This window comes from Struthio camelus, chromosome 12 (assembly GCF_040807025.1).
Source record: "Struthio camelus isolate bStrCam1 chromosome 12, bStrCam1.hap1, whole genome shotgun sequence".
Classification (NCBI taxonomy): Eukaryota; Metazoa; Chordata; class Aves; order Struthioniformes; family Struthionidae; genus Struthio; species Struthio camelus.
This window is the reverse complement of record NC_090953.1, coordinates 12,371,487-12,387,488: the sequence shown is the minus strand read 5'-3', so window position 1 is coordinate 12,387,488 and position 16,002 is coordinate 12,371,487. Positions and strand designations below refer to the sequence as shown.

Sequence of the window (16,002 nt, the reverse complement as noted above, 5' to 3'; positions counted from 1 at the left end):
GCAGACGGTGCCCGCAGGGCCTGCGTTCGGCTCGATGGCGCCGGTGGGGTTTCCCCACGAGCCCCGGGGAGCGCGGAGGCCACCCGCGCCGAGTGCCTGAGGGCGGGCGGTGGCGCGGGCGGGCGGGAGCGCGGTGCTGGGGCCGGGGGGCCGGGCCGGGCCGTCCGCAGCAGCTATACAAGGGCAGGCGTCTGCCACTCCCGCCGAATATGGGCTCCGGCGCCCCGCGCCGCCTCGGCCAGTGGGCGGTGCCGGGGGCGTGGCGAGCCGCTATAAAGGCTGCGGTCGGGGTGCGGGCCGCGATCACGCTGCCGGTGGGGGCGGGCGCGGAGCGGTCCGGAGCTGCGCTGTCCTGCCAGCGGGCGCGCGGAGATGCTGCGAGTGCGGTGCTTGCGCGGGGGGAGCCGCGGAGCCGAAGCGGCGCATTATATCGGCTCGCGGGTGGGTGCCGTGCAGACCCGCCGCCGGCCTTTGAGGAGCTGGGCATGCACTGGCGGGAGCGGGCGTGAGGGGGTGCCCCGAGCAGTGGGGATCGGGCACGGGGCGGGTGCTGACTTCTCTGGCAGGCTCACGCTGGTACCATCCTCCTTCAGCAGTGCTGCGTTCAGTGACCCCTTGTCACTGCTGTCAACCCTGTGCTCTGAAGTCATTATTCTTCTAAACTGAGTGTAACTTTAAAAGCACGTAGTATGCCATGAATAAATTAGAGCTAATTTAATAAACAGTGGGTTATAGTGCTCTAGGTTATGTACAGTGCTTTGGGATTAATGTGTAAGGCACTTGTGCACTGAACTATCACTTTCTGTCACATGTAAGAGAAACATGACTTTCATTTTTATTTCAAGCTTGGAAAAGTCTTTACAGGATGGGTGCAGCGATCTTTCCAGAGCACCCATGCAGCTACAGCCTCCCAGAACACCTGTGCTGCTGATGACAATAAGGCCACTAGCCCTCTGCCTAAGGACTGTCCTGTTTGCTCGTACAATGAATGGGACCCACTGGAAGAAGTCATTGTGGGAAGAGCTGAAAATGCATGCGTTCCTCCTTTTTCTGTGGAAGTTAAGGTAACAAAGAAAAACACAACCTTAAATGGAAAATAATGCAGTGTATATATGCAATATACTTAAGTTTTTACAGTGCACAGAGTGTGGTGTTTGCTCACAGGTATACCTCTGTCCAACTGTTATTTATATTGGTGGGATTTTAGAGTGTAGCCATGTTGCTTGGGGATATGCTTTTTCTTCTCAGTTTTAACTGGCTTGACTGTTTTAACAGGTCAGCAATCTGCTCCAATAATGTAGACAGATGTTATCAAGCTAAGTATTGTAGCATTTGAGTTAGCTTATGAGACTGATGTAAGTTTAATTGCAGAGCTGAATCTTGAAACTAAGTGGAGTTTACCACTTGGGGGAAGAAAAAAAAAAAAAAGCAAAGCTTTCTACCTCTCAGTCTGAGGAAGATTCAGTTCTATAGCTGTGGACTGACAGGACTGTTCCTTGGTTAAGTATGTTTTAAATAGCTCACAGGAGAGGTCATGGGATAGTCAGTAATGTATGGAAATACATACTCATCTGTTTCCAAATTTGTTATACCTAAAATTGCAACAGCAACCCAGAAAAATCCACATTTCTTACCCCTCTAAAACGCTGTATTTCAGCCTTGCCTTGCTTTTTACGTATAATTAAAAGGAGTTTAACGTAGAAAATTGGAATTTTGAGTTGTTTTAAAGCAAGCAGAAACTTACGTTCCCTGTTTTAAGAGTAACTCTATTTTAGAATAGGAACTCTCAATTGATGGACTTAATTCACATTCTGATTGTGAACCTTAGCTGGACTTTTAAGGTTCCTGGGAATGATCTTGAATTGTCCTCATACAGCTACAGTGTGCTGCCTCGTTGTCCAGCATCAAAGGCAGCATGTAATGCCTGACTAGCAAAATGAACTGGCGCGTTATTTCTGCTGAATGGACCTCAGTAGCATTATAGAGGTTATCTTCATAAAACTGGCCAGAAGACCTCAGTAAAAACTAGTGAATTCTTCTGTTTTGACATAGAAATAATGTCAAGTAAGGACAGTGAAAAGATGTTTAACATACCAGAAATGGTAGTTTAGATGAGGCTTTGGGTGTACTGTGAAAAAGACTTCCCCTACCATCCCCCCTGCCTGCTTACCTTTATATTTTGTCTTTAGAACTTGGGCCATGATTCTGGGCAAAAGTGTTTGGAGGAGTTTGAATTAATTGCCACAGCTTGGTAGTTCTAATTGCTACATATAAAAATAAATCTTTGACTTGCATTTGGACATTTGAGATGATATCTTGGCCTCAGTGAGCTCAAAGAAAACTGGGCCACTGACTTCATTATGACTTGGATTTATTTCTTGAAAGCTGAAGCTCAGTTACCAGCCTCTGTGGAATCTTATTTCAGACCCTTCAAAGATATTCTAGCAGCTTGAGAGAAAGAAGCTAATAAGGATTTGCATTTCTAATATAAAATGGAAATGCATTATGTATGTGCATATGTGCACAGTGTATGTACATGTGTGTCAGTATGTGCACTAAAAAATGATGCAATGACTGTACAGAAAGAGCTATTAGACTAATTAAAAAAAAAACCCTACTGTCCAGCTTCGTTACTTCGTAACATCACATGGGGCAAAATTCTGTTCTCAAATAGCTGCCGAAGGCCTAAATGCCAGTAAAACTATTCTTTGAAAAGTCTAACTTGCTGAAGTGTAAATTATTATACAGCTAGCCTGGTTCTAGTGCCATTCTAAGCCTAAATTAATCAAGTGAACTCAGAACTTCACTTTTAATTATTTACAGTATCTAAAGCTCAATGAGGAATGTCAAAGTACAGGATTTCCTCTATAGTTCAAAGATTTGCAATTTGGGGTTAAAGCAAGCTTCACATTTAGCTTTCCTTTAGGTACACTGTATGTAATCTGAAGAATTCATTGGCCACAACAGGTAGTAAAGAGTGTGCCAGCTGAGATCTGTTTTCCTCTAATTTTCTGTGCTTTTGTCTTAACTAAATTATGCTGTGGAAACTGCCACCATAATTCTTCCTGGGAACATAGCTGAATAGTCTCAGCAGTAGTATAAATCTTATCTTGACAATGTTGAAAGATATTAGTAGAGTCAAATATTGCCAGAATCTGTGCCACGTGGCTGAAAGGTAGAGGAGTGTGCGTGTGGGTGTATATTGCTCCAATGTAATATAACGGCTAGCCCAGAAGTGAGAGACAGATAATCCAATTTCTTGTCACTGTGCCTGTAAGTGGCAATATTAGGGTTGATGTGTTGCATGCCTTCTGCCTAATATGGATGAGGATCATGAGTCATAAACAGCAGTTGGAAACTAAAAAATTTGAGTTATATGAGAAAAATTGAGGCTTTGGGCCTAAAACACTTTAGAAAGTACATTTCAAATTATAACACTGCTTTGGTAAACACTTGCCTTAAAGTACTTTTAAGTTATGTTTACTTGCAAAATACTTAAGGCGTGAGGTGAGTATGTCTGTGTTCAGTGTTCGCTGTACTTTGAGACATGCTTTTTGGCATACACTTAAGGCTGTTATCTAGAAATGATGTGCTTGGCACAAGAAGGAGGAATGAATGAGTTTAATATGGAGCCCTACCAATCCGATAAATATTAATGAGCTGACACTTGTTGGCTACTTTGTTGCATATCTTTTTGGGAACTTGAAATGCCAGATGTAGGTTATGTACTAGTGGGAAAACATGGGAAATGGAAACTAAAGGGTTAACCATTATGTTAGTTGGGAAGATGCCCTTTTTGTGAATTAGCATTTTGGTCAAACTTAAAATCTTACAGTTCAGATAGGTTCTTCCGAAGCAGTTGGCACTTAGTAAAATAGTTGAGCTTTATGGCTTTGTACTTTGCAATGTTTTGCGGTATATTTTGTGAATAATTTTATGAAGACATTTTGGGTGAAGAAGAGTTATTACCACAGTTAGCTATTATATCTTGGGTGAAAAGTTGGGGTTCTGCTGCTGAGTTAGTCAAAAAAGCATTTTGATATGTTTCAGAGTATCAAATGTTGTAACTGTCGTAACTAGCTTGAAGGTAGATCTAGAGAGCATTAATGTTATACCACACTGTACTAGGTATGATTCTTTTTAAATAGTATTCCTTTATTCCCCATAACAAATGTATAAAAAATAACTAAGGAGTAATTCTCCTTCTTCCTTATTAAAAACAATATTTTTGACTACATTTGCTTAAGTTTCTTAAAAACAACTTGTTTTCTTAAATACTACTCCAATTTCTCAGGTACAAGGAGAATCTCAGTGTGGGTTATCAGGTATATTGAAAAGATTATTTAAAACTCTTCTGCGTCCTAACCAGAAATGTTGTAAGTGTTATGATCACAGAGGTCTGAAATTTTAACCCTGAATTAATGAAATAGATGTCCCAGGCATGTACCCTTTTCCCTGCTATTCAGAAAGCAAGGATCATGTGTGGTGTTACGCTGTTATCCTTATACTGTCTTAAGCTACTTCTGTAGCTAGGTTATGCCATCAGCTTGGTGCACCTTACTGTTATTTCTCAGATTTGAAAAAGAGCAGTAGTAGAGGACACCTGGTGAAGAGGAGAGCAGTGCCTCTTAGGATGCAAATATGGTAGGGGTGGTTCTGGAAATAACTTGCTTTATCCTTAGGACAAATTTGTCTCATTAGCAGAACAAGATTCCGTAGCAATGGTAGACACTGATATGATCTGCATGTGACTTCTGAACAGCTGGCAAGTCTCAGAGGTGATCAAATTACCAAGGTCTTACTTGGAAAAAAAGAATAAATTCTTCAGGAAGGATGGACAAAGCTTCAGTACTGAAGGAGCATGATGGCCATGCTGAGATGTTTGCTTGAGCTATGCATTTAAATGTTAAGGACTTCTAAAAGGTTGAATTTTCTCTTCCTCCCTCCTACCTTACATCTGCAATATGAGGGGAAATACTCAGAAATAGCAGAGAATGTAGTGGATAGGCTGAGTTATTAAAGGAAATCAGACATGCCTTCGAATAAATTGTCTTGCCTGCTTGAGCACAAGGGGAACATTGTCAGGTTGTCTGTCCAGAACATTGCTTTCCTGAAGGGAGTAAGGACTACAGCAGCAGGAGATACCTCATGTTCAGGAAGGCAAGTTCTCCTATATCCCATGAGTGTTATTCCTGGTGTCAAGTCAGCAGGACTCTGGCAGGGGAGAAAGCCTGGCCCCTTGCTCTCCTGATCCCTTTTGTTGTCATTCCAAAGGGCTCCATACACATCTGTTCCTCTGTTGTGTTAGTGTTGGCAGAAACCCATCAAAGCTGAAGGTTTCAATAAACCACATTCACAGATGTGCTAAACTGACGCAGCCTCATTTGTTTTGATTAAGCTACGAATACTAGGATACAATTTTGAATTAGTTTTAATTTCAGAAGACTATCGCAGGATTCCAGGAGCAGAGGATTTAGGCATGTAAGTGTTATATTTGTTTTAATCCAACCCTGACAGGTGAAAATACTATCACTTACATTTGTTCTAAACTGTTTCTTTATCTGAGGTAGGCTGCTTCTAGCCAACAGGGCATGAGTCATCAGTACTTGAGATAGCTTTACAATTCCTGATGTCACTGCTATGTGATGGTACTGCAGTAAGATTATAGGAAGATGACTGCAGACACATAGCTTTTGGATACTTAAGGTTGTGTTCTTAAATTGTCTACTAGCCTTAGATAGGGTTTGGTATATGTTTGGTGTGCTTATACAGGTCTAGTGTAAAGACCAAATATTTCATGAACACTTGGCAATAGTAGGCAGTAAATATTAACAGAGGTGTAACTGGAAGATGTTTGCTTAGTTTCTCTTGATTTTTCACCTGTGGTTTGATAATAATGAGACTTTCTGTAAGGCTATGACTAGAGAGGGAAAGATATCTTTAAATAAAGTATTTATAACATTATTAACAATTGTATTTACATCAACAGAAACAAGTGATAGGATAAGCTATCAATCAATCTATAAAAAAAAAAATAAGGAAATAAACTGCCCTAAAAATCCTATCTGAAAAGTCAAACCACTGAACTTCCAATTGGAATGAAATGAATTCCCCTGGAATGTGGAGAGGTATATTCCCCCCCCCCCCCCCCACTTCCTGCTGCTTATAAGAGGACTTTTTTCCTTGGCCATCATGCCACATGTACTGACTGTCAGTAGTATTGAAACTTTCTTCTAGTTGTCTGAGCCTTCTCAGCACATGCAGCTGAAACTTAACTCTTTATTACCGCATATAAGTATTTATGGAGACACTAACCATTCAGAACTAGACTAACGCCTGTGTTCTTACAAGTTTAGTAGCTGAAACATGCACATCATAAAACATGAGGAAAACCTTGCCAATGGTCAATATGAGTAGTAGTAGTAAAGACAGATAATAAAGAGAGCAGAATGCTGCTTTGCTAGGAATTCTCAACCAGGGATTAGCAGTATTTATCTGAAGTCTTGAAACTTCTCCCTTACTTTGTTTCCAGGTCCTTGATAAGAGAAGGATTTGCAGGACATTAACCGTTTTTAGTGTCTCTTCAAAGTATTGCAGGAACAGATGCAAGGCACACTGGGGCACATAAGGGTGATGATTGCATACAGTACAATGCAGAGTCAGTCAAAGAGAAGAACAACAAACTTTGAACATCAGAACTTGTGTATTATGGCATCTAATTCACTGTACAAAGAATAAGCATTGCCTATTTTTGGTCACTTACCTGTCTTTTTCTTAGGCCAACACATATGAAAAGTATTGGGGATTTTATGAGAAGTTTGGAGGCCAGAGCTTCCCCAAAGAACATTTAAAAAAAGCTATTGCTGAAATTGAAGAAATGTGCAATATTTTGAAAAGAGAAGGTGTAATTGTCAAGAGGCCTGATCCAATTGATTGGTCTGTCAAATACAAAACACCTGATTTTGAGTCCACAGGTAAATGTTCTTCTGTTGTTAAAACCCTTGCAGCCTGTCCTACTCTCATTTTGGAGGTCATCTAGTCTAACTTCCTGCTTGGAGCAGGACTATTGCCAATGCTAGATCAGGTCAGACATGGCTTTGTGTGGCTGTGACTTGGAAAATCTCCAGGGATGGAGGTTCTGCCTCTCTTGGTGAGCTGCTCCAGTGCTGCACAAAATTCCTCATGAAAGACTTTCCTATTACTTAACCTGTGTTTCCCACAATCCCATTTGTTGCCATTGTTATATTGCTGCTGCTACCACAAAGAAGTGTTTCACTCTGTCATATTTAATTGCCCTCCATGTAATTGTAGACTGCTCTTTCTTTGCCCCCTCTTTGCCATATGAAATAGGCTGAGATCCTTCAAGCTTTCCTCACAGGTCACATACTCTAAGGCCGCTGACTCTCTCTCTATCCCTCTTTTGGATCCTACAGTTTCTCAAGATCTCTCTTAAACTGATGAGGCCTAAAATTGGAAATATACCCCAGAAGGGGCCTCACCAGTGTCAATGAAATCTGAACTTCCCTGCAGGTACTGGCCACGTTCCTCCTCAAGGAGCCCAGGATGTAGCTTGCTTTATTTGCAATAAGAGCACGCTGGCTTATACTCAGCTTGGCGTCATGTATAATCTCCAGGTTCTTTTCAAGTGTCAAATGTGTTCTTAAGTTGGTTTACACTTGTGGAATTCACATTTGTTGCAGACCAGATAATGATTACAAAAAGTCTTACCAGTGTGGTAAGAAAGCGATTGGTTTGAGTTTTTGCTTGTTTTGCTCATTTGATTGTTCTAACGTGACTGCTTCCTGCACTAGTTCTGTGCAACATCACTCTGTTCTTACTTTTGAATAAAGAGGATAGACAAGGAAGTGAGGTCCTTTGGAAAACCCACTACCAGTCACCTTATTCAAAAGCCTTTTGAGCAACTCATAAGCGTTTTTCTATTTAATTTCCATTACCTAAATTACAAAGTGAAAACTAGATTGTGGATGGCTTTTATCTAGCCATAAACTCATGGTGACTGAGGCTTTGCAGTAAAATATTGCATGTATTTTTGAAGGGATAATGTCACTTCGAAACATTATTGAAGAATGTGAGTAGGGACCTCAAATTATGGACTAGCTTCCTGATTTTCTTGTAAAGATACTCTTTGCTAGCCTTTCAGATAGTGGTAGCGGTAAAAGTGAGGGTGAAAAGCGAATAGACTGAAAGAGCTGTCTGAAAGTTAATAGCCTCTTTCTTTTCAGGTATGTATGCGGCTATGCCAAGAGATATCCTGTTGGTAGTGGGAAATGAAATTATTGAAGCTCCTATGGCTTGGCGTTCTCGTTTCTTTGAGTACAGAGCATATAGGCAACTAATCAAAGAATATTTCAACTGTGGTGCCAAGTGGACAACTGCACCCAAACCCACAATGGCAGATAAACTCTATGATCAGGTATTGTTCTCATCTTGTTTCAGAGCTTCACTTCTGGTTTCACAGAACTTTGGTGGCTTCAACCTGATGTCTAGGCTTCACAATACCTGCAAAAATTAAGAAATACTGTAGTTTTTTTGTGTATTTTTAAAGTAATGCTTGCAAACAGTATGCAACTTTTCCAGATGAAACTTCGTGTTTACTAGTATGGAATAAGAAATGGGTAGTTCTGCCTGTTCAGTTCAGGTCTGCTTGGAACTATTTTGATTACTGGCTCTAACTTAGCATTATTAAAGAGGAAAGACCACTAGAAGGACAGTACAAATATTACTTTAAAGAATTACAGTCTCTGGAGAATGTCCATGTTCCCGGATTTTATCAGGGAAGTAAAGAGTGTATCTTCTCTTGTCCATAGAAAAGACCTCATAATTCTTATTTTGTGGGATCAATTAGTATTTTTGAAGTTACTTAAAACAAAGTGGAGGATCCACTCTGCAGGTGTCTACCTTCAGAGTACCTGAGTGACTTTTTCCTTCTTCCTTTTTTTAAGCTTTTATAACAATTTACTGTGATTCAGATTACCTCAACCTAATGCACTTATGGGCCTGTAGAGAACTACCGAAGTTAAGGCCTTTCACCTACAGTGAAGTGCAATAAATTGGTTGTGGAATGTTTATAACTGCTTGGGAACAGTGACAGGTTCTCAGTGATGTAAGAAAGTTTCTTGTTTAATAAAATTACCTTTGAGTGAGGTAAGCATTAGATAAACTTGCAGACCCTATTCCAAAGCATACTGGCTCATCTGGTTGCTTTTGTGCTGTTTGTTCCACCCCGTTTGTTCTTAATTGCATTGTTTGATGCTAAAATGTATTTACATTCCTGAAGATCTTCCTTCTAGGTTAAAGTACTGCTCCATTCTAAAAATGTGGAAAGTAGAGAGTCCACTTTTGTTAGAAAACAGCTTGCATGGTTTTTTCCTGTCACTGTGCTGTGATTTGTTGGACTGAGATATACAAGGATTCTCGTTAAACTTCAACATGGCTCAGTGGGTAAGGAACACTTAGTCCAGAGCCCAGAGAACTACAGAAACAGTTGCTGTCAAGATAAATTAACTTCTTTGTTACTATTGTCTCCTGTATCATCACCTGTTCATGAATGTACTTGAAACCCTTTACCTATTTGAACTTCTACGGTTTTGCTTTTTTTATTCTACAAGCAAGAAAACGAAGCCAACTTCAGGAAACATACCAGTTATCAATATAAACTTTTTTTCGTAGTATTTCCAAATGTTCTGTAGCAGCAATTAGATTGAAAATTTTCCGTACCAACTCTACCAACCTGAAGTTATCTTTTTATGACTAGGATTATCCCATTTGCTCTGTTGAAGATAGACATAAACTGGCTGCTCAGGGGAAATTTGTAACTACTGAATTTGAGCCATGCTTCGATGCTGCTGACTTCATTAGAGCTGGGAGAGATATCTTTGCGCAAAGGAGTCAGGTAGACAAAGATTTCTTCCAACAGTTTTGATATCTATCTTATATTTTTTATATGCATTCTTAACTTCCTGATCAATGTTAAAATGTTAATTTTGACAACAGAAGTTATTCATAGTATGTCTGACGTACAGGGTGAAGATGTCTTACAGCTAAGAAGTTAGCTAAAGGCACAAACTTTTAGCATTTTGGGTTTAAATATTTTGTTAGTAATATAAACTAAGTTTGGATACCCTCTATATTGTAGCCTATAAAACTAAAGCAAAATTTTTTGTTTTATTCTCAGGTTACCAATTACATGGGCATTGAATGGATGAAGCGACATCTTGCACCAGACTATAGAGTGCATGTGGTATCCTTTACGGATCCTAACCCTATGCACATTGATGCCACCTTTAATATCATTGGACCTGGTCTTGTGTTGTCTAACCCAGATCGTCCCTGCCATCAGGTGAGGTTGTACCAAAGGTGAAAGTAGCAAGTGTTTCACAGTAAAAATGACTCAGCTGGAGTAGGTCCCTCCTGGACAATTGCTAGTGCATTAGGTTTATTTTATATACACCTGAATAATATTAAAGTTACAGTATTTGCGCAGCACTCAGGCATGGGTTTAGGAATTTGTGTCTGTATTTGCATCTCTACTCTGAAACTTTTTCAGCAGTGAATGACCAATGCTCTCCCTGTTTGCTGCTGTTGCTCCTTGCTCTCCTCTAGTGAGGCTATCCTAATCCTGGAAGTATCCAGTGTATTTCTTTCTGTATGCATAGTCCAAACACAAAGTGATCTATTTTATAATAGATGGTGTAGCCTCAAAGCAAGTGCATAGGATATACAACTTCTCTAACACTTTCACTATTTATATATATTATTTGTATCCAGAGAGAAATTGGGGATTTTCTGCTGTTCAAGTGAGTAATTTTTCCTTTTTAATTTTTTATTTTATTTTTGGAAGCCTCTCCCGCAGTCTTGTTAACTGTACCAGTGGCAAGAGTCTGATAATTGCTCAGGTATTCACCTTAAATAACTGAGTGAGAAATACTTTTTGAGCGTAGAAAAGTGATTGTTTCGGACTGTAGAACCTACTACTTCACTCTGAGAAAAGCTAGTACTTCTAAATAGTATAAGATTAGAAAGCCTGCAGGGAGTAAGAGCTTACCTCAGTGTTAGACATGTTACCTGTCCTGTGCCAGTGTTAAGGATCTTGGTTAGGATCCCCATTATTTCCAGGAGCTGTACAAGCACATGGTAATAACTGATGATACTAAAGCAGTGGGGTTAGAGCTGTGCACAGCGCAGATGAAGGAAGAGTGCACCTCATGGCACATTAGTATCTTCTCAGCAAGTGGCCTCAGTGAAAATGGCCACATCAGTTGCCACCTCTTGTAATGACAATTATGAGAATATACTTTTAAAACAACCGTAGTCTTTCCCTTTTTTCCCTGTTTATCTTGCTCACAAGAGGAGGCTCTTTGGTCTGCTTGTGTTGCGCCTTTTTGCTGGGACTATTTGTTCATGAGAACTGTCCTGTATGTGGACAGTAGAAGAGTCCTGCAGCCTTGTTTCATTAAAAACTGATTTGGCAGTCTTGGATGACCAGGAAATGGGGGGAAGTGCGGGTGAAAGGGAGCCTTTCATAAAATACTGGCAGGCTGTGCTATTTGTTTTCAAAATTGGAGCGCCCCCTTGTGGTGACACTTGCATAGAGCTCTCTTCCAAGTATTCAAAATCCAGAAGCCAGTTCTCTTTAGTCAAATTGTCCTCTTATGTTTACCTACATACCAAAAATTATTCCCTAGGATGCCTGTATTTTGTTCCTTTTGTTAAATAAGCTACATATTCTGTGATATTAAGATTCTTATGAAGCATGCACAAAAATAATTTTATGTTTTTACATGGTGTTTTTGTTTCTATAAACGGTGATATAATTCATAGCAGCAATGGCTTGTACAGTCAAATGTAAGGAAAATAATACAGAATTAATACTGTCTTGCTGTTAGTACTTTCACTTGATGGGATCTAAATGGCCTTTATGTTACTTGTCTCTTTAACATCTGTAGTATACCTAATGTATTAAAACAAACAAAAAACCCTAACACAAACTGTAGAAACTAATGCTAGTGGTATACAGAGTCTGAAAAAGTTTTCAAAAGATGCTTATGTGAAAGCTGGGTTTATAGATGGAATTTGAATGAAGGAAAGAGCAGCAAACTGTGGAAAGGGGATGCAATGTATATAGAAGTATCCTGATAAAATGTGGCATAGCTTGGAGGAAGTAATGTGATACTTGACTGTTTAGATTATAATTAAATTACTCTTTCAGATTGAGCTTTTCAAGAAAGCAGGCTGGACAGTGATTCATCCCCCAGCGCCACTCATCCCAGATGGTATGTTGAGTTCACTCTTTTCTAAGAATTCTAAGAGTATTTTTATGAGGCAACATTGGTACAAAATGTACAACCATTGTAGCAAGTTCATTCTAATGTGTTTAGACCACCCACTGTGGATGTCTTCCAAATGGCTCTCCATGAATGTCTTAATGCTGGATGAAAAACGTGTGATGGTGGATGCCAATGAGACATCAATTCAGAAGATGTTTGAAAATCTGGGTATGTTAACTCATTTTAACATATACTTGAAACTAAATGTTCTTGATCAACTATGCCTAGCAGGATGAACAGAGATCATAGTAGTCAAAGCAGCCAGCACTGGAGAAAGTATTCAGGTACTGGAATAACAGTAAGAATCATTCAGTGAACTCTTTCCTGAATACTTCAGTCATATGAATGTGGACTTTTAAAATATCATCTGCCCCCTACAGCTTGCAGGAAATGAAGGTTCTTGTAGCATTTAAAACTACTGCTAACATGCTTTTGAATGAGCTCTTTTAACATAGAACTTAATGTCTGTTCAGTTTGGAGATCAAAATTCATCTAGGAGAGAATAGGAGCGCACACATGGCTGAGTGACATAGAACTGTCTATCCCTCATGGCTGAAATGCCTTCAGATTTTCTAGTTTCAAATTTTTGTGTTTTAAGCTGTCAGATTCAGACCACTTGACACAGGTATTTTAGTGCATTTATGGAGAATCTGTCTCCTGTGAGAGATGCAACCCCATGGTAGGACAAAATTTCTTTAGCAAGAGCTTAGATATGCAGTGTCAGGATAACTAATTACATATAAAATCTAAAAGTCATATATGTATAAAATCTAAGGAGTGACTGTGAACAGTTAATTGCAAAGACAAATAAAATAGATTTTTAAAACCTGTTGGAAGTCAGTTAATCTAGCTGCTTCCCTCATGCTGGAGTGCAAGGATGTGGATAGCTCTACATAGAGCTCCTGGTAAGTTAATCAATCTCAGGGTAGCCAGACTGCTTGATGCTACGGCCAGTTGTGTGTCTCATCAAGCTAAGCACATGGTGGTGCAAAAGCTGACAATGTAGTAAGACTGGTAGAGAGATGAAGAAAAGCTGAGGAAAATGACGGAGCATTGTATTGGAGGGTAAGAGATAAGTCCCAGTAGCAGAAGACTTTTTAACGGAAGAGACAAATAATGGGAAGGAGAGAATGAACCGAAGATGGAAGATAGCAACTGAGAACCTAGAAAGGCTAGTGCTGTGGAGGAGTGCATTTATTGAAGCTTCCCTCAAGTCTGAGCCAGATCAGATGAGAACTGCAACCTAATGCCTTAATATGCTCTCTTAATGACTGGCTATACAACCCTTCATTAATCACTTAGCTGTTCAGTCTTGGGTAGTTTTATTTCTCTGCATTGCCAAGGAGCTGAGGATTTATAAGTGCTTTAAAATGTTTAGGAAATGAGGCTTTTAATGCCAGTGATGACACATCCTTCACATGTGAACTTTACAGTCTGTGTGGCCACATTCTGAACAAATTGCTGTAGTCAGTAAGTTCCTAGGACTGAGATGGGGTGCTTGGGAATGAAGGTATCACAGGCCTAGCTGAAGGTTTCTACCAAGCGCTCCTGAGCTGTTGAAAGCACCAAGAAACAAAAAGGCAGACTTCATAACAGAAAAGTCTTCTGATCCGAGTCCATCTGTCAGGGTTTTGTATGAGCTGACACAGTTTGAGACATCAGAGCTGAAAAGAAGTGGGAGGAAGTTTAACTTGCAGCTAGGTAGCAAATATAACAGCTCTTTTCTCTCCAAGGAAGAACTCGGAGACCCTAACTCTTTCAAATGCTGTTTTTCTAAAAAGGCGCTTGAAAGTGCCCATTCAGCGTTTGAACTCCAAATGCTCACACAGACTTACATAAATGTGCCCTGGTCATGTATCATATCAGCATTTTAGCTAATTCTTCACATACCGACAGCAAAGACTGTTTTTCATTATATCTATTTTAGACCAGCACATCAGAACACATCAAACACTGACTGTGCTTCAGGTACCGTGTATTCCTGAGGGTATGGCTGGAATGCATAAGCAGGCCGTATTTTTTAGCTTGCTCTTTGCCTAGAATTTGAAGAAACATTTGTAACAAATGAGCAGAAAAATTTCTGTTCTCGCATCAAACCATATGATCTGCTAAAGTATTGTTTAGAGTTTTGAGCGAAGCCTACAATGTGAACTTGAGATTTTCATTTTAAAGTATGCAATGTATGTTTCTTGCAGGCATTTCTACAATTAAAGTGAGTATTCGCCATGCCAATTCCTTGGGAGGTGGTTTCCATTGCTGGACATGTGATATCCGCCGCCGTGGTACCCTGCAATCTTATTTTGACTAATTATTGGCTAGCTAGGCAGCAGTGGTTCAACTTCTAAAATCAGCATAGGAAATGAATGAATAAATTTCACCTTTTTTGTTAGAAATGACTGCATGAGCTCTATTGCTTGATCAGTGGTGTCCTTACAGTGGTCTGGCGAATGATTTACCTACGCTTTGGATTAAGCAGTATAATTGAATCTACTTCCATCTGTAATACAGGTTTTCTGGCTGGCTTTTTGAAAGACATCCTTTATTCACGAAGCCTTTTCATTGGCTTTGAATGTAAAAACTTAGCAAGAGCCTTTAGCTATCTTGTCAGAATAGCATGGCCACTAATATTAGACATCTACCTCTGTCTAGTACTCTATCAAAAAGGCAGCTTGAAATGTTAAACTTGAGCTAACATTTCTTATTTCTTTTGATCAGTTTATTTTTCTAATATATTATGCTGTTTAATACAGTTAAAACAGATGCAGCTGCACAGATCTCTTATGGAAACAAGTAATTTTATAATGCTTTTTATGTTGGGCTATGCAGGTATGTAGGGAGAATTTCTAGTGTGGTCTTAACTTTTAAAACATTATATTCACTTACTTACCATGTAACTCTTATCTGTTTTCTTCTAACACATTTTTGTCATGCATTACCAAACACTTTTTATATTGCTGAAATTATTTCTTTTATTTAACTTAAATGATGCACAATATGCTCCATCTGCAGGCTTCAGTTTGTAAATTGTTTACATGCAACTATTATTTAAAAAAAAAAAAAAACTACAGAAACCACCCCCTTCCCAAAACCTTTGAACTGGCAGATACAAAAAGATGTATCAAAAACATGCCAGATGCTGTGAAGGAATTTTCATATTGATTATTGGATATGTACTTTTTATGTTAATAAACTTTTTTGCATTCTGTTTGTGTTGCCCTTCTTCTAGAAAACACTAAACATGGAGTATCTGAATGACCAGGATGGCGTTCTTCTGTAAAATGCCTAACATCTTAAGCAACTGAGTAATGCAGGAAGTCCTTGTTCGTGTACTATGTTGTTCATATACTGTGTTGCAGCTTTCTTGCACAGAAATATGATTAGTGGGGGAGGGGGAGTAACCCTAATTAGACATTTCCTATCAGTTTGGAGGGATCTACTAATTCATATAAAAGTGCAGCTCAGAGGGTCTTGCAAAATCACATAACAAGCATGACATGCTGACAAACAGCTATAAGCCACATAGTCATATTTGCATGGGTTTGTACCCAGAGTTGGATAGGATGAAACAGGACTGTTAGATGTTTGTACAACTAGAATGCATCAAGATATACCAGACTGGCTAACAGCTGTCAGCACTTGATGTAGGCATGGCCAC

General features: G+C 39.6%; 1 protein-coding gene across 1 annotated transcript; it reads left to right on the top strand.

The window, feature by feature from the left end:
• The first annotated feature begins 202 nt into the window (after nucleotides 1-202).
• On the top strand, nucleotides 203-15,552 carry GATM (glycine amidinotransferase). The gene is made up of 9 exons (XM_068958708.1): nucleotides 203-441; nucleotides 846-1,064; nucleotides 6,779-6,974; nucleotides 8,244-8,434; nucleotides 9,776-9,913; nucleotides 10,196-10,360; nucleotides 12,230-12,293; nucleotides 12,399-12,515; nucleotides 14,543-15,552. Exons 1-9 carry the CDS (start codon nucleotides 373-375, stop codon nucleotides 14,653-14,655), a joined length of 1,272 nt encoding a protein of 423 aa, XP_068814809.1. The 5' UTR covers nucleotides 203-372; the 3' UTR covers nucleotides 14,656-15,552.
• Nucleotides 15,553-16,002: the final 450 nt, after the last annotated feature.

Coding starts and splice junctions, on each gene's coding strand:
- GATM (XM_068958708.1), top strand. CDS start 373: ATGCTGCGAGTGCGGTGCTTGCGCGGGGGGAGCCGCGGAGCCGAAGCG. Junction 442..845: donor CGCATTATATCGGCTCGCGG/GTGGGTGCCGTG, acceptor TTTTATTTCAAG/CTTGGAAAAGTCTTTACAGG. Junction 10,361..12,229: donor CAGATCGTCCCTGCCATCAG/GTGAGGTTGTAC, acceptor TTACTCTTTCAG/ATTGAGCTTTTCAAGAAAGC.